The 19146-nt window shown below is 39.9% G+C and overlaps 1 protein-coding gene across 1 annotated transcript in view; it reads left to right on the top strand.

The window, feature by feature from the left end:
* Positions 1–19146, top strand: part of LOC124286005 — a 68331-nt gene that overhangs the window by 38203 nt on the left and 10982 nt on the right. The window contains exons 4-13 of the mRNA XM_046722321.1: positions 302–478; positions 974–1147; positions 1687–1999; positions 2414–2733; positions 5245–5457; positions 6372–6545; positions 14256–14417; positions 14582–14803; positions 16271–16510; positions 17200–17442. Coding sequence (XP_046578277.1) covers positions 302–478; positions 974–1147; positions 1687–1999; positions 2414–2733; positions 5245–5457; positions 6372–6545; positions 14256–14417; positions 14582–14803; positions 16271–16510; positions 17200–17442 — 2238 coding nt within the window. The remainder of the gene's footprint in view (positions 1–301; positions 479–973; positions 1148–1686; positions 2000–2413; positions 2734–5244; positions 5458–6371; positions 6546–14255; positions 14418–14581; positions 14804–16270; positions 16511–17199; positions 17443–19146) is intronic.

The raw sequence follows: 19146 nt of genomic DNA, 5'->3' as shown, positions 1-19146 counted from the left end.
GACATCAACTTATATGCACATAAGTATTCAAGGGCTTATCCATGCAGCCAGTTTACGGATTTTTCCGATTCATTATAAAACGTCTGATTCTCTACTCATGGTCAGTCATGGGCTCAGTCAAACACTGGGGAATGTCTATATCGTAAGATTACATGTGAATGTTACTCATTAGCAGTTACACGATCTATTCTTCGAGGTGTGTATCTCAACAGGATTTACTTCAGTAAATATATTTTCAAGCCAATATACCAGTTTAACAAGGTACATTGCTTTATTTTGTTCTTATTCTTTACACCAAAAGCTGCTGGCTATTGCACTGAGCCCTTACCCGTTGCAAATGCTTACCGGAAGTGGGAGGGCGGAGCTGCCAACACGTGGGTCAACTACACCTGTCTAGCAGGCTACGATCACACTGGGGGAACCTTAACCAGACAGTGCCAAGGAGGAGTATACTCCGGGAATGCCCCCACCTGCCTATGTAAGGATACAGGAAGAGATTTCTCAAACAGGGAAGCATAATAATAGTCCATTTATTATGCACATTTCTCCATGCACAATGCATGCTCGAAGCGCCCAAAGAATCTGATTATTTTTACCCCGACCACCAATTTAATTCCAAGATTAGACGTGATTAAAAATGGTGTGATATCCAAATTTCAATGTCAAGAGCATATATAGACTTGCTTTGTTTTTGGCTTTTGAAGTGGAGAAAGTGCTGTGTGGGAAAGAATAACTCATGTGGTTCAATGACTGTTAAAGAGTGAGGAGGGCGTTCGTTAAAGCATCGTTCGTAGCGAGGCGCTAAAGACCAGGTTTCGTTTCCGTGGATCCTATTTCTGTTAATATTTATGGAATATTGCTCAAAACTGTGAAAATGGATCGCCCTACTATTTTTTTAAAAACCAAAGTTCAGCAATATGCACACAACATATTACAGATGCAAAGTCTATCACCAGGCTGTTATATATTTCAGTAAACTGTGGACCACCTTTGAACTACACTCATTCGAAGACCAATAGCACATCCTCGTTGTCGGGTGCGTATGTCAGCTACACGTGCCTGGGAACAACCAATCAAACAAAAGACTCCAACCAGATGTACTGCGACCCCGCTATAGGGCGGTGGGAGAGCCCCGTCTACTGCGCAGGTATTGTGGAGGTTTCAGTCGAAATATTTCGCATCGGCGCATTTAGTGTGTTGACCTACCAGTTAGCACAATGCTATGATTGTTCACCACTGATATTATAATTATGTACTATGGATCATCCCCAAAAGGGACGGCGGGGTACTCTTGTGGTTTAAGTGTTCGTTCGTCACGCCCCGACCCGGATCGATTCCCCACATGGGTACAATGTAAAAAGAACACATTTTTTGGTGTTTCATGCCGTGATATTGCTGGAGCTGTACTCAAAAAGAGGCCAAAAACCTTACACCTGTGACTAAATAAAACAAACGTTGTTATGTAACAAAACATCGCCATCTACCCACTCACCCACCTGACCTCAAACCGAACACTTTGAGTTAAAAATTGAAAATTGACACTGTTCAAACTATACAGCACATTCATATGTTCATTAATACAAATTATATAAAAAAGCATTCAAATCGTATGATCTTATCCTTGCACGCGTAGATCTATTTCATGTCCACAGATAATTATAAACGCAATTACAATTTATCTTTCAGAAATGGAGACATTGATAGACAGTATAAAATTTCTCCCTTTATCGTCGAGAGATAGTAGCAGTAACGACGTGTCGGCTAACGATGAAAGAACATCCTCCGATGACGCCACCAATTACATAAGCGTAACCTCCAACAACGTCCTCATAACAACCAGCGACACAGCTACTGTGGCTTACACTGTACTGTCATCCGTGGACCCCATGATCAGCGCTTTGGCTCCCACGGCCGTTGGTTCTGTGCACAGCACTCTCTACTCTGTAGGAACAGGTCACACCGCTTCTCTTGTGAACGATGGCAGCTCTAGTTATGACAGGTCACTTTATGACACGTATCTAGTTTCTAGTGACGTAACTTCCGTTTATTCTTCGTCAAGTGTTTCCACATCTCTTCTTTCCCTCTCAGGCGATTCCAGTTCTGTTCAACCCTTGTCTTCTGATCTCATTTCTGTTTATTCCTCGTTAACTGTCCTTAATTCCGGGACTTCCCTTTACCTATCTTCAGGTGACCTTCATTCCACTTCAAGCGACCTCAGTTCTCTCAATCCCACTTCGAGTGACCTCAGTTCTTATCCCACTTCAAGTGACCTCAGTTCTTTTAATCCCACTTCAAGTGACCTCAGTTCTTTTTATCCCACTTCAAGTGACGTCAGTTCTCTTAATCCTACTTCAAGTGGCATCAATTCTGTGTATTTAACTTCTGGTGAAGTCAGCAGTGTTTATTTTTCCAGTGCCTTTAGCTCTGTCCACCACACATCACCTGACTCAGGGAGTACAAGCACCCCTTCCACCGAGCACCTGTCCCTGCAGCCCTCTATGTCGGGCATCTCAATTCCCATGACGTCATTGACAACGGATGTCATTTTGACACCCTCGAACCAACTCACAGTTGACAGCAGTACCGGAATACACACCAACATCAACGCCTCGTCAGCGTCAACATTCAGCGTGTCCATGAGCTCCGAAACGTGTCCGAGACAGGATCGACTTGTTGTCAACCTTGACGGGGGCCCGTATGAGATCCTTCATGTAGCAATTATACGACCATCTGGTAGGTACCTCCTTCACGACATCGCCATGGTTATTCAAGACGCAATTTCACATATTCATGTGCCTTAAATACAATGCCCTTTTTTTATTTTACGTACAATACGTCATAATTATCCTTGCAACAATAAAATTTAACTCCTGCGAAAGTTTTGTTTAAGGACACGTGTTTTGGTATTTTGCTCAGTAAATGAAGAAAATAGAATGTTAAACAAGGTCACACTTGTACTGAGAACGGGACAAGCCAAACGTGAACACAACAATCAAGAAATATGTGTATAAGTCTCCACAAGCATTTAACTAACCGTGGAGTACAAAACCATACCGTTAACTGTTCCCCCCCTAAGATATTGTCTACAAACGTTAAGGTACACAGTATGTATTAAAGGCACTATATCACACCACGCTTCCCTAAAATAATGCATTTCTCTCAATAATACCAAGTATAAGCCCCAAGGGCAGCTGCCATATAATTTACACCCCCCTCCCAATTAAAAGAGAAAGACAACCCGGAAAAAAACCCTCCAAAAAAACCCAATAATAAATAAAAAATAAAGATGATAATTAAAAAAAGGACGTATTTAGATTACTTATATTGGATTAAAAAGTTAATGTATTACTTAATGCATCGTTGCATTAAATCGACCCTGAGCCCTCCAGCGGCTAAAAATTATTTCAAGGGAAACCCATAGAGTTATGTCCTTTGGAGGGCTCTTTACGAATATCCTACGCACAACTTGTGATTGAACCAGTTCGGCAAACCCCGACAACACCGCGTGCGACAGTTTTCGATGTACGGAGCAATTGCTTACATTCCATATATGACAAGTGTTCTCTGTTTGGAGGCTGTTCGGCTCGAAGTTTCCATTATCGATTTCAGGAAAGTCGGAAGGGATAATAAGTCTTGTATTGCTTCTTTAGTAAGCTAAAGTGAGTGCAAATGCCCCCAATATTAATAATATGGGCCAAAATAGTGTCGAAAATGTGTGACATTGTGCCTTTAAAGGTCACATGCAACCAAAAAATCAAACATAATTAAAACACAATTATCACTTATTCATGACAGATAATATACATTGCTGGTTATGAAAAATCATATAAACAAAATTATAAGCGTACAATCGCAAATCAAAAGTGCAATATTGTGTACTTGGGTTTACTTCCCAAGAAACGAAGCAGCCGGGATACCGAACCCAGTCAGAGCGGGTGGGTGTACACTCAAGTGTAACGGCTGGTTCATTTGCAGATGCCCTCACGGCTAATTGTGTGTGTATATATAGAGATGTTGGGTTTTGTAAATACATGCTCATTTTTTGTGTATAACATTTTGCAGTCAACAGACATCATAACATTTCATGTGTTCAAGTATCACACCTGCCTGTCTGTGTAATTACATAATGTGACAGAGACCGAACTCGGGCCCTAAATCAATGCATTTTGTTTATGGTGTATAGCCTGATTGGTGTTAAGTTCAAATTGCAAGTGGTCAGTGATAGCAGCTGTGTATTGAATATTGTCATTAGCAGACAGGCAGGCAGACACACAGGTGTCAATAAAACAAGACATTGAGTTTTGTCTGTGGCAACGACATATCTATATCACAGTTAGAAATTCTGTCAACGCTAAATAATGACATTGCTTTTAAGTATCGAACTGAGAAAGTGACTCGGTAAGAAGAACGTGTGGTGAAATAGACAAATGAAATTATATAAACAGTTAATTTACTGTCTTCACATATAAACAGCTCGCGCCTGTGAGATATCAACAAAACATTAGAAAAATAGCTCACACCAAAGCCTTCACCGAGTATTCACCGGACAACCCGCTTCCAAGCTGCGCGAACCTATTTCACTGAGCACGTGCTATGAGCGCAGCCCAGCGGTTGAAACCAGTTTTTCCCCGAAAAGTCGGGGGAAAATTAGTGAAACGTTTGAACTCCGATTTCGCGCGGTTTTTTCCATCGCGATATTTTTCAACTTTATAAGTTGAATTTGCATTTTTGATGATTTGTTTCGGTAAGTCCATACCGAAAGGTATCAGAATCTGCAAAGTTATGTTTTACACTGCATGTGACCTTTAAGTTACACTGACAAGTTCCCCATATTTCAGAACCATTGCAAAGTATAAAAACCAAAACTGAATGAAACGTTTTCATATATTACCAGTTTTTCTCTTACCAATTTAAAGCTATAATGACTGTATTAGCTCGAGATGCTAATGCACGTTTGGGTTCGATTCAAGTTTGGGTGTGGAGACACAACAGTACCATTTGTCAAATCGGCGTATATAGGGGTTTTCAGATTGGAGTTCTGATTTATAGGGGTTTTATTCTTTGCTTTCGCCAGCCATGTTGATCTTTAGATGCTTCAAGAAACGTGAAGCATGTTCCTTTCTGTGACTCTGTGATCGCCTGTCGTAATTAGCCTTAATGTATACACATTTGTCTACAAGCACACAACGTTGTGCTTGATATAACCCACTGATTGTCTGTTTACTTATAATGTGTTAATTTCAGAGGAAGATGTGTACAACTTCCGACTGGAAGTTCATAGTCCAAAACAGAGTTGTGACACCGCTTCTCGACTCCCATGGGAATACCGTACAATTGTCGATTGTGCCGCACAAAGATTGTTTCCTATTGGAAACCAGTTGATCATACTGGGTTCAAATCCGGACGAAACTACCATCAAGATATGTGATGTTGAGGTGTATGGTCGCAAACCATCAGGTAAAGAAAAAATGTTTTATCAAATACATATGAGTCAAATATCATCGAGCGTTAACGCCCTTACCTCGATCGTCATCCCTTTGTCGTCAGAACTCTCATTGTTTTTGATACGAATACCATTCAGTTCAGTCGTAAACCAAATGAAATACACGAGAGTCAGTGAGTAAGCATGATTTTATTGCTGCGGACAGCAATATTACAGCAATATCACGGACCCCAGAAATGGGCTTCACATATTGTACCCATGTGGGAAATCGAACCCGAGTCTTCAGCGTGACCAGCTGACGCTTTTACCATTAGGCTTCCTGGATATAACTTCCATTGTCCTGTCCGTGTAGTGTTTTGTGGGTGTATTTAAGGTTCAGAACACAATATTAAGTAACTGCAATTGAGTTATAATTTCTTAGCCCGATGATGTGTTTGTCGTAAAATGTGGATCGGGAAGACGAAATAACTGACAAGATAATACGCCTTGTGAAATCTGTTTTATTTACATTCACTTAACTTTAATACTTCTTCTGGGCCGTTTTGCAAGCAGCAGTTTGCTGATGACTGTTTTCGTATATCTGCATCTCCGTAACATTCTTGTGGTCGGACTGGCACACACGAGTTTTCTTCGTATATTGTCAATTGCTGTCAAAGTACCCTAACCTGTCATAAATCGTTCATATATATTGCATCTTATGTATTCCTGGGGGCGTTCGCTTGTCACGCTGAAGACCCGGGTTTGATTCCCTACATGGGTACAATGTGTGAAGCCCATTACTGGTGTCCCCTGCCGTGATATTGCTGGAATGTTGCTAAAGGCGGCGTAAAACCTCACTCACTCTATCCATGTTCGATTCCCTGCCATACACAAATGAACCACTACCCTTAAACGATGCTATGTAACAGGTAGTCTCTGATGTTTACAGTGGACTGTGGGGTTCCCAGGCCCTTCCCGGGCAGGCGCGTGGTGTTCACGAATGCGTCTCTCTCCAGCACCGCCATCTACTACTGCGACGAAGGCTACCACTACAGGGGCGGGCCTCAAACCGTCGAGTGCTCGTTGACGGGATACTGGAATAACTATGGACTCTACTGTTCAGGTACAGTAGCCACTTTGTCTTTCAGCTCTACATCACGCTGTCTTGAGTTCGAACCCCACATAATCGTGATCATTTTCCCAGTGTAGAACATCCTAGATCTGATTTTGTTTGGGCTTGACATATACCCCAGTATTTGTCGTTAAAATAAAGATTACTACACGAGTAGGGGGCGGTGGAGTAGCCTAGTGGCTAAAGCGTTCGCTCGTCACGCCGATGACTCGGGTCGATTCCCCGCATGGGTACAATGTGTGAAGCACATTTCTGGTGTTCCCCGCCGTGATTTTGCTCGAATATTGCTAAACCTCGGCGTAAAACTGAAACCACTCACTCACTACTACACGAGTGTCTGTCAGATACCACTACGTGTTGTTTCTGAAGATATCTCAAGGTCAATGGTCAAGGACAGACACGAATACAGTAATCAGTCCCTCACCAACAATTACAACAATTCAGCATCTAATCCCCGCATCGTTTGTCTGGTATTATGATTACATTGCCGCATCGATACGTAGCACAGCAGTCAGCAGTGACGTCTGACTACTCACATCCAACGTGACCGTCCACAAAACGTTTCCTGTGAATTTTCAAGGCGAAGATGAATTTGGAGACTACATAAGACCCATGTTTTTATTAACAGTCGCCTGCTTGCCTCTCGCCCGCCAACGAAACCACAGACAGGTTACGTAATTCTGTCGCCAGAGCACTGCAGTGACGTCATATGAGGAACGATTTTCAGTTAGTTGTATAGAAAATGTGTAGCACGACCATCATTTTGATGATTTCTCGACATCAACGACGACATGCCGAATCGTTGCTTTGTCGTCAATTGCTCCTAGGGGTCGGGCGATGGTGTCCCCATGCACAGATTTCCACAGGACCCCGCAGTTCGTGCTAAATGGGTTATGTTTGTGAGTGCGAAGCGAGCGTTGTGGAAGCCTGAAACGATATCTTACTTGTGTTCAGATCGCTTCACGGAAGTTAAAGAATCAAAACTACTTACTAGTTGTAGTAAAATATGCATATGATTGATGACCATAAAGATTTTCTATGACATAACTTGTAACATAACGATTTCTTCTTCGGAAGTGAGGTTGTGGTCGAAGTAACAATAATATTGTAAGTAGTATTATATTGACACCCACCTCGCTGCCACGAGAGAAATTGTTATGTTATACGCTATGTCATGCAAAATCCTATTGGCCATCAATAAAATACATATTTTACTACCAGTAGAAAGTAGTTTTGATTTTGTAACTCGGTGAAAACAAACCTAAATACCATTTATCCTCAGACTGGCGGATGTTCCCGACAGAGTCGCCGCCATTTTTAAAATTAAAAAAAATCTGTTAGAATTAATGAGGATTATAGTTTGTTTTCATCAAGTTAGAAAATCAAGACTACTTTCTACTCGTAGTTAAATATGTATTGGAATCATAACCAAACGGATTTTGCATGACACAACTTATAACATAACGATTTCTTCCACGGAAACGAGGTGGGGGTCGAAGTCACAATACTGCGCGATAAATTTCTTGCTACATTCCCATGGTTAATGTCCACTCACCAGTATGTAGATACTAGTCAATGTGCGTCTTTATATTTGGTCTTATAATCCTAATTAGTTTATTATCATACTTGTATGCATTTTGAAACTAAATAAAAAGCAGACGATCTGCTGATACTTATAGTGAATTTATAACAGAACTGTAATATCTAGACATTTTATAGTTTGCCAATGTGAATCATAATTCGCACACACACCCTAGTGCATGTTGTCTGTCTCATTACACTTCACGGCGAAAACAATGATTCTGTTGAATGCTACGACAAATGAATAAAAACAAAATGCAAATATTAAAAATTAAAACAGATTAAAGTTATAGGAACAATATCAGGCCATTACCTTGTTCGAGGAATGTATCCATCAATATCCACAAAACTGTTCCAAATGATGTGTCTTTTAACAGTTTAATATACGAAAAAGTGATAAATCTTTTCAGGTATTGGTGTATAGTCTCATTGGTCACCCAAGATAGCACACCTGGCAACTAATTGCATAATGTCCGCCTTTCTTTAAAAACAGTAATTTAGTTAGCCAATAATGGGCAATCAATCAATGTATTGCCGGTTAATCCTTTGAAGAAGGACGTTGTTTTACGCAGACTCCGACACGACAGAGTGTATTCAGTATAGATTAGTAAATCTACATACATAAACACTACCTTTGACAATTCCGCTGTGTAAGATAAAAGTAATTAATCAATCAGCGTGTTATCGGTTAATCCTTTGATCGATGTTTATAATGTTGAATATTTACTCCAGACACAGGAAATGCCAAATGGGAACCTTTGTCGGGTAATCTAAGTGTGTTACCACTAATTATACCTGTTATAAATTCATTAACTGACCATCAAGTGAATGATGACAAATAACATGTGTAGGTTTATACCACCTAACACGGGTTACAACAAGGGAGTATTAATTGCTGTATTGCATGTGAAAACTTATGGGCCGACACTGTTTTGAGAATACAAACAGATTTTTACATGACATGATTAAATATCGAGGTAAAAAACAGAAATGGGATCAATTTGGATCAGTCATTTTCACAAATAGAGACCTAACGACACCAATCGATGCTTTATACCCATAAACCTAAAATGTCAACGAAGACGTTTGTATTTGACCGATTTGGAAATCCTATTAATGATTTTTAATCAGGAAGTAGTTCTTCATAGTCAGACCCTAGGTCATCACCGTGGAGTAGCCAATCACTGACATGGACTTCGATCTCACACATATGATTCTTACTGGTGATCTCAACTGGGTTTCTCACCCACAAGTGTGAGAAATCGATGTTAAACAAACTTACTTACTCTCTCAACAAAATTGGAAGGGACATCCTTTAAAATAGTCTTCATGGCGGCTTGTATGCAGGTTTGGTCAGATGAACAAGTGATCTAGAGCCTGAACATATCCTCGGTGTAGGTACTAACACCGTTATCACCTGTATTCCAAAACCCCCAAAAGATAGAACATTACTTAAAAATTGGAGGCCAGTCACTTTACTTAATGCTATTTATAAAATTATCACCTCCTGCATTGCACATAGATTAAAAACTACTTTAGATGAACTTATTCACTCTAACCAAACTGGTTTTATACCGGGTAGGACTATTAGTGAGAATACAAGATTGTTATATGATATAATGTTTGAAACAAACAAACAAAACATTACTGGTTTGCTGATTCTTATTGACTTTGAAAAAGCGTTTCACACTGTTTCAAAAGCTTTTATCAACCTGGTTTTACATAAACTTGAATTTGGTCCTGAAATGATAAGATGGATAAATATATTAACCTATGAAACAACAGCTTGTGTTATCCAACATGGTAATCTATCCGAGTTCTTCGCAAATGAAAGGGGATGTAGACAGGGAGACCCACTATCCCTATATCGTTTCCTTTTTGTGGCTGAGATTGTTGGTTGCATGATAAGAAATAATGAAAACATCAAAGGTATTGTCATCAATGATAATGAGTATAAACTGGATGAACATGCCGATGATACTGAACTATTTCTTGATGGAACTGAAGAGAGTTTGTACTCTGTTATTGACACAATTAATAAGTTTTACAAAATGTCAGGCTTGAAAATTAATTTAGACAAATCAAAAGCAATCTGGATTGGATCCAAAGCTAAATCTATGGATAAAATATGTAATGATCTGAAAATTGAATGGGTAATTGGTGAATTTGATGTACTAGGTATTACATTTACACCAGATCTTAAAGACTTATGGGTTATCAACACAGGAAAGAGACTGGAGGGAATTAATAGACTCTTAGCATCTTTGAGAAAAAGAAATTTAACACTTATTGGTAAAATAACAGTAATAAAAACTCTAGCAATCTCCAAATTGATCCATATTTTCAATTCCTTGCCAAACCCACCAGCAGAACGTATCATGTCCCTTGACAAAATGTTTTTTAAATTTATTTGGAATGACAAGAATGATAAAATAAAAAGGAATGTAATTAAAAACAACTATGAAGAAGAAGGTTTGAGAATGATTGAAGCAAAAACATTTATAGACGCTTTGAAATTATCTACTTTAAGACAGTATTTGAAAAGAGGTGATAAGAATAATCCATGCAATATACCTTTTAAAGACACATTTAATTTTGGAGCAAATTCTGAAACTTAGTTTAAGATTGAAAATCCTTTTTGGCGTGATGTGCTAAAAGAATGGCAACTATTAAAAAAAAAAAACCATTATATTGACCCTAATAACATTACTGAAATTCTATCCCAACCATTATGGTTTAATCATAATTTTAAAAATTCATTAAACTTCATAAAGAACTGGGCAGATAAAGGGATTATAAATATTAGGGATATTTGTGATGAAACTGGATTATTGTCAATAGAATCTTTATAAGAAATATATGGTATCAAATACACTTTTTAGATTATAAATATTTACTACATGTATTACCTGACTCTTGGAAAAATACTCTTAACCACTGTCATTTAATACCAGTCAGGGATTTAGATATTAACCAACGCCAGATATATCTAGTAAAAACATCTAAAGGCTGCAGGACTTTGGCTGAACAATTTATACCCTCATCCATTGCTATTATCAAAACATATGGTTTGGTTTGGTACTCTATATCATAATATATTACTAAATCACATCATCATTGCAGCAAAAAGACACATATACGTATGCAGTATTAAAAATATGCATCCAAACATAACTCTGTATATTCTTTGTGGAAAACCATACATGCAAAAGAAATAATAAAATAGAAGATTTCAATCATAAATGGGGTCTTCTCTTCCCAGTACTTTGATGAATTTAAAATGTATCCAATTTACCTGAGGTCATATTTCTCTTTTATTGACTAATGTGTATTAACATGATATTGACATAGTACCTGTACATCATCCATCTGTCTGTACATCACTGTTCTACATACGACATTGTAATCCTGGGAACCAATAAAAAACAAAGAAAAAAAACAAACAAAAAGCAACAACACACCGTTATCATCACTAGATAACGGTGTAAGTACCTATACCAAAACGTCGCACCCATTGCAATAAAGAAGTTGACTATCCATAGAACTTGGTTTTCCTTCATCTCTACAACATCCAAAATGCATCTCAAAGAATTGATGTACACCCTGAACATAACCACGGTGATTAGCTTTGTTAAATGAACAATGGTGTATACCCTGCACATAACCTCTGTGATCAGCTTGATCAGATGAACAATGGTGTATACCCTGTCCATAACCTCTGTGATCAGCTTGATCAGAAGAACAATGGTGTATACCCTGCACATAACCTCTGTGATCAGCTTGATCAGATGAACAATGATGTATACCCTGAACATAACCACGGTGATCAGCTTGATCAGATGAACAATGGTGTATACCTTGCAAATAACCTCTGTGATCAGCTTGATCAGATGAACAATGGTGTAAACCCTGAACATAACCTCTGTGATCAGCTTGATTAGATGAACAATGGTGTATACCCTGAACATAACCTTTGTGATTAGCTTAATCAGATGAACAATGGTGTATACCCTGAACATAACCTCAGTGATCAGCTTGATCAGATGAACAATGGTGTATACCCTGAACATAACCACGGTAATCAGCTTGATCAGATGAACAATGGTGTATACCCTGAACATAACCTCTGTGATCAGCTTGATCAGATGAACAATGGTGTATACCCTGAACATAACCTTTGTGATTAGCTTAATCAGATGAACAAGTGATATACCCTGAACATGGAATCTGTACTGGAATCTGAACGTATCGGTCCCAACGAGAGTTAGCAATAGCCAAGCCGGATGGCGGATTTCAATTACGTTTGACTTCTTCTGATATATATTTGAATATTACTCCTTGTATCTCACTGAACGAGTTTCGCAACGACGTTCTGTACACAAAACATAATGATGATCAGTGGGTTGCAGTCATCCAAGCAGAACCATATACAATGTCATACATTAAACATTATCCGTGTAAATTATTTATAGTAATTCCACACTGGCGAACTGTCTCCAAGAGAGCGAAGTGTATGAATTGGGATTCATTATGCAACTAAATAGAGAGTCCTCACATACACAGTTCTGTTTCTAGGATCAAATCAGTTCCTTAGAGAACATAAGACGTGAAGCTTCCTTTGTTTGGCAACGTGTAAATTTAACGGAATGACGAAATATTGTTGATGTTATTTAGTGCTGATGAGAATCCACGAAAGTAAAAAGGGGTTTTAAAAGGGATATTCCATTTTCTTATAAGTGTTTTCACCCAGTGATTGTGCCACAGTGTGTGGTATGTGTGCTTGTTAATGGCCCAAAAGCACATTCTATAAATTCATTTCAACGCTATACTTGTTTTGTATGCGACTGAACTTCCTGTGATGACATCTCGTAACGGAAGGGCCTCGTGTATTTTTAGGGGTGAGGTGGGATTTAGCATCGCGTTAAGGATAATTTCAACCATATGGATACAGCCATGCATGTATGTGCGTTTGTCCGGATTCATGCCATCAATTTGCTCTGGCACTGTGATACCAAACCACAGTATAGCAGGGATACCCCATTCACACAGAGTATACTAACCAGTCAGGTCATTCTGTTATTCACTTAATACAGAGGCATAATGCAGGGTAACAACAAGTCCCATTTCTTAAAGTGGTTTGGTATGAAGCGTCCAGGGTATCGAACCACGGACCGTTCGTTGCCTTCTCGGATACTGTATCCACTACACCATGTGCAGGGTTGCTTGTGTATGGAGAACACAGTTACGATTAATCATGAGCACTGATATCCATCAATCCGGATAAATCTGGAAATGCTGCTGACTACTGACTGTATGTATACAGATGGTCCTTACAAGATTACTCATCACCCGGCAAATCCGTTATGGACCGGGTTAGAATTGATCTCCAATAATCCGTGCCCATCGTAAATAGCGATTAACGGACTTTGATTTTGTTGATGTCATCGTATCCCATTTGCGTTGATCGATGCTCATGCATGTTGGTCACTGGACTGGTCCAGATACGATTATATACAGGCTGTCACCATATTGATGGAATGTGGCGTTATGCAACAAACAAAACTAGTTATGGACTTGAATGGTAGAATGCTGGCGTCCAGGTCGACAGGGGCGTGTGTGAAGCAAACAATAGTAAGCCAGGGTTTTATTTTGCCTCAACTGGTTTGATATAGTGGATATCCTACAAATAGCTCGGCTTCTTCTCTGAGGGAAAAAATAGTGTCTCAAAGTCGGAAACGATATCCTTTCTGTGACAAACATTAAGCCGTATCTTGAATAAACGTCTGCCACGAATAAACGCTAGCATTGAAGAGACGTCTGCCTTGAACAAATGAACTCCTCTCTTCCTTATCATTGACTTGCGACTGTCGTAACACTAGGTCCTATGGTTAATCCGTACCTCATCATCGGCTTGCGACTGTCGTAACACTACGTCCTATGGTTAATCCGTACCTCATCATCGGCTTGCGACTGTCGTAACACTACGTCCTATGGTTAATCCGTACCTCATCATCGGCTTGCGACTGTCGTAACACTACGTCCTATGGTTAATCTGCCTTGAACAAATGAACTCCTTTCTTGGGACCTTATTCAAGGACAGTAATTATTAATGTTTTTCAGACAAGGAGAAGATTGAACCTAATGTAACGACAGTAGTAGCTGCACTGGAGTGGACTGACAACGACATCGGCACGTGTTCACCCGTAAACGGAACTACGCTCGATCTGGCGTTTGACCTTGGTGGGAAATACGAGATTAAAATGGTGACCATCACAACCCAAGGTATGTGTAAAATGTTTGTCGGAAGTTTATAAAGACCATTCAAAGTGAACTGAGTAGCCTGCAGTAATTACAAAACGGGGTGCTCTGTGACCGTCCCGATGTATATGTATCAACGGTAATTGTTTTATTATTTCACTGTGGATTTAAGCCTGCTGCATTTCCAGCTAACACTAGCGCTGCGTCTCTCACAATGGTCATCAGTCGAGACGGCCTAAACAAGACCTGTAGCGTGTCCAGCGGGTCCTCCTACGTCCATCAGACAGGGGAGATAACTGTGGCCATACCTTGCAACACTGCTCCTGTTGGTGACCATCTGGATCTGTTCATCACTGGACTCACTGGCGACGTGTGTGAGGTCAAGGTATTCGGAAGACCATACACCGGCGGTGAGTCTTCTTCTCACAACACTGCGTGTGTACGTTCGTGCGGATGTGCGCGCGGATCAGTTCCAAAGATGTGCAGATACCTGTAACAGGATGGCTTACCAGGGTGTATCCCTGTTAAGTCTGAATTTGTATAGGTTTTGTATTTTTATGTTTTGTTTGTGTTTGTGTGTGTGCATGCGTGTGCACGTGTATGCGTGTGTGTGTTTTACTAATTGGTCTGGATAACCAGAGATATCATATGGACTCGTGGTAGAACACTTGCTGGTAGAACAGCCAGGTTGAAATTTCACTACACACGCTTGTTCATTACCCCTCTCGTAAGAGATAACGAAAAGTGTCAACAAAATAATGATCGTTTGTTAAACCACTTTTTATTCGGATGTCCAAAATTATGAGACAAATCATCAGAGTTGGTCTGTCGATTTCATGTGACAAAATTTGGTTTTGTTGCAATTATTAGATTTTGTGAGCAATTCATCGGTTTCAAATGATATCAAACGGACTGTACATACATGTAGTTTTGAACTTGATCAGCTCGCAACTGTCAAAATATATGGCCCAGAAATCAGTCATATCAACATGTACTATAACTTTTAGAAACCTTATCTTTCGCTAGCTGTACCGAAATTTATTATCCCCAAATCCGTTCCTTGCCCTACCTGTACGTATCCTTTAATGAAAATCCAATTCCCCAAACAAATGCAAGCTGGTTGAATTGTTCCGCTGTCTCCATTGAAGAGTCTACTCTGTGGTGGTGTGTGGTCCTGTGCATAGAGCCAAGGTCACAAATCAATTGAAGTTGAGCAACGTTGGTCGCGGACAATCACTTCAGTCCCGTCCCACAACGAAGCAAACGTAACACAGAAATGCCACTGTTCACCATGCAGTAAATAAGAGAAGTCATGTGACAGTTAACCTTCTAGGGCCACACAGGCAATTTGAGTTCTGGGGTAATAATATATTATTAAGCGCCTTGAGCATGCGTGGAAGTGCTTTACAAATAGTCATTATTATATATAACACATTGTTATTATTATTCATCATGTATAATATTGTATGAATCATGTATAATATTGTATGCATTATGTATAATACTGTATGCATCATGTATAATATTGTATGCATCATGTATAATATTGTATGCATCATGTATAATGTTGTATGAATCAATATAATACTGTATGCATCATGTATAATATTGTATGAATCATGTATAATATTGTATGCATCATGTATTATATTGTATGCATCATGTATAATATTGTATCCATCATGTATAATTCTGTATGCATCATGTATAATATTGTATGCATCATGTATAAAATTGTATGCATTATGTATAAAATTGTATGCATTATGTATAAAATTGTATGCATCATGTATAATATTGTATGAATCATGTATAAAATTGTATTCATCTCTTAACCTGTAGTATGACATAAAGCATCTGTTACCCTTCTCTACCAGAGGGTGTGGAATGCCGACAGTCTGACAAAGGAGTTGAGTTTAAGGGAAGTGTCAACATGACTATCAACGGTCTTCCATGTCTGCCCTGGACCACAGACTCCTCCCTCCAGCTGGATCAGTTCCCAGATATGACTTGGGCGGAAGCGTCAAACTACTGCCGCAACCCGAACGGCAGAAACAAACCGTGGTGCTATGTGGACCTGTCGAAAAACTGGGAAGAATGCCCTATCGTCCATTGCGGTGTGTATTAACAAGTTTTAGAATTATGTTGACCTTTACATTTTCAGTTTACATGCATTACATCCCGACATGTGTGGCCGACCAGATAACGGGAACAGCCGTCATGACGGAACAGTAAATTAATGTATATATATAAATGTATACCTGTATATATAGTTAACTGCCAGCTTCCCATGGTTAATCCGTACCTTCATCATGTCAACCAAGTCAGCGAGCCTGACCACCCGATCCCGTTAGTCGCCTCTTACGACAAGCATGGGTTACTGAAGATCAATATTCTAACCCGGACCTTCACGGGTAATGTATGGATGAAAAGGTGGATCCTGGGAATACTGGGAAAACGTGTTCAAATGTATGAAATGCTGACAAACAATCTGCGCAATTGTTAATATGGCCTGTAAGAAGGACTCAATTGCGTAGATCGAAGCCCACGCTGTTGATTGTCTGGTCCAAGCTCGATTATTAACAGACCGCGGTAATATAGCTAGAATATTGTTGGGTGCGGCGTTTATCAACAAACCAACCAAGCAACTGTAAGATAGGACAGCACTGTGATAAACCTCTACAGGCATAGTCTCATTTGATTTAACATCCACAAAAACAGATCACAATGGGAATCAACTTACATCCTTGCAAGTGCCATCTTTTCTAAGGAATGTGTGTAGAAACAGGTTTTTCTCCCCACACAGACTCGATCTGCCGCCGTTACCAGGATGGTTCCACATACAAAGGAGATGTCGGAACAACGGAAAATGGTAAATCTTGCATACGCTGGAACAGTGGGGGTGTCCCCTTCAAGAGGACTGCGTTGTACCCGGGAGGGTCCGTGAGTATGGGGAACTGCCGCAACCTCATATCGTCCATGACGCGACCATGGTGCTACACCAACGCCAGCCCCCTGCAATCTGAATTCTGCAACATCCCCAGTTGTCGTAAGTTACACGAGTATTGGATTTCCGATTGTAACCCCCTCCAAGATATAGATTTCTGTGCTCATTCTTTCTAATATGGAACAAAAAAGCGCACAAAAAATACTCAGTCTTGACTGACCTCGGAAGAAATCCGTTTGGTATAGTAGAAATAATAGCTGTGAAAGTAATATGAATGGGTCATTGATTATGTGACATAGACAATAGAGACCTGCTAGGTGATAACACGTATCTTCACTAGCTCCACCCCCCTCGCCTTCACCACCCCCACCTTCCCGAATCCCCACCCCTATCCAGTCAACAATGCTTCTTTGTTGCCATTCTAACGGTAACCTCCCATTACCCCTACATGCCACTACCCCTACAGCTTATAACAACATAGTTTATGGTCTGTTGCATAACTAATCTCCTGCCTGTTACCTATTCCATACAGTGGACTGGTCCACTTAAGATGCACAACATGACACAAGACAGATTTTAAAAGTGACTTTAATACATGTGTTATCACAAAGTACCACATCATTGAGATCAATTGTCAAGTTTTTCAGTCTATTTACATTCAGTGTTTTCATATCATCATATAAGGATGAACAAAAGATCACATTATCACAAGTGTTTCATATCAACATATCAGGATGAGAGAAAGACCACATTATTACATTATCACAAGTGTTCAAGTGTCAGTGTTACAGTCTATCCAAGCTTGAGCAGGTAGCCGACGGCGTCAAGAAACTGAAGAGGGGGATTTCTGTCCACGCTGAAGCTGTTCCTTGAGTCTGCACAGACGGTTGTCGATCTCTCTGTACACTCGTTTTCTGTTTGTTGGCGCAGCACCAACACTTTTCCAATTGTATGTTTCTTCTACTCAGGGTTGAGGTTTGTTTTCATCATGAGACCACTAATTTCCTTGCCACAAAAGACTAATCACATTTATGCATCCCTTGATCTCATCTATGCTCCATGCACTAATCCCTCTTTAGGATTAGTCTATTATATCAGACAGGTAAATGCTAGGTGTTGTTTTAACTAGCTGTAGGGGTACTGGAGTGTAGGGGTAGTGGCATGTAGGGGTTATGGGTGTGAACCATTCTAACTGCCCTGGACGCCGCTGAACTCGTTCGCCCATACACCCAAGCAAGGGCTATCACGAACATCACATTAGATACCCCCTCCTCTCTCTCTGTGTGCCGCCATATAGCTGGAATATTGCTGAGTGTGGCGTAAAACGAAACTCACTCTCTTTCTCTCTCTCTCCCTCTCTCACTCCGTCTCTCACACTCTCACTCCCCCACCCTTTCTCTATCTCCCTCCCTCCCACGCTCTCTCTCTCACACTCTCACTCCCTCCCTCTCTTTCCCTCCAACCCCCTTTCTCTATCTCCATCCCTCCCATCCTCTCTCTCTGTCTACCCCTCTCTCTCCCTCTCTCTTTCTCTCATTCACTCCGTCTCTCACACTCCATCTCTCTCTCTCATGTATATAACATGGTAGAAATGTTATCTGAGTCAGTTGCGAAAACAAATTTAATACGTGATGTTTTCAACATACATATCGTGTTGATCTTCTGAAAGTATATCAAGGATCTAATTCGAATAGATTGTTAAAGATTTTTAAAACCTTATAAACGATATTATAAACAGTTACATATGTATATAATATGTTATAAAACAGTTTAAGAAGGTCCACGTGAAACGATTGTGAACTTTTA

The sequence above is a fragment of the Haliotis rubra genome, unplaced genomic scaffold (assembly GCF_003918875.1).
Source record: "Haliotis rubra isolate DU_JTF1 unplaced genomic scaffold, ASM391887v1 Scf372, whole genome shotgun sequence".
Classification (NCBI taxonomy): domain Eukaryota; kingdom Metazoa; phylum Mollusca; class Gastropoda; order Lepetellida; family Haliotidae; genus Haliotis; species Haliotis rubra.
The sequence above is the reverse complement of the archived record's forward strand: the minus strand, read 5'-3'. Positions and strand labels throughout refer to the sequence as shown.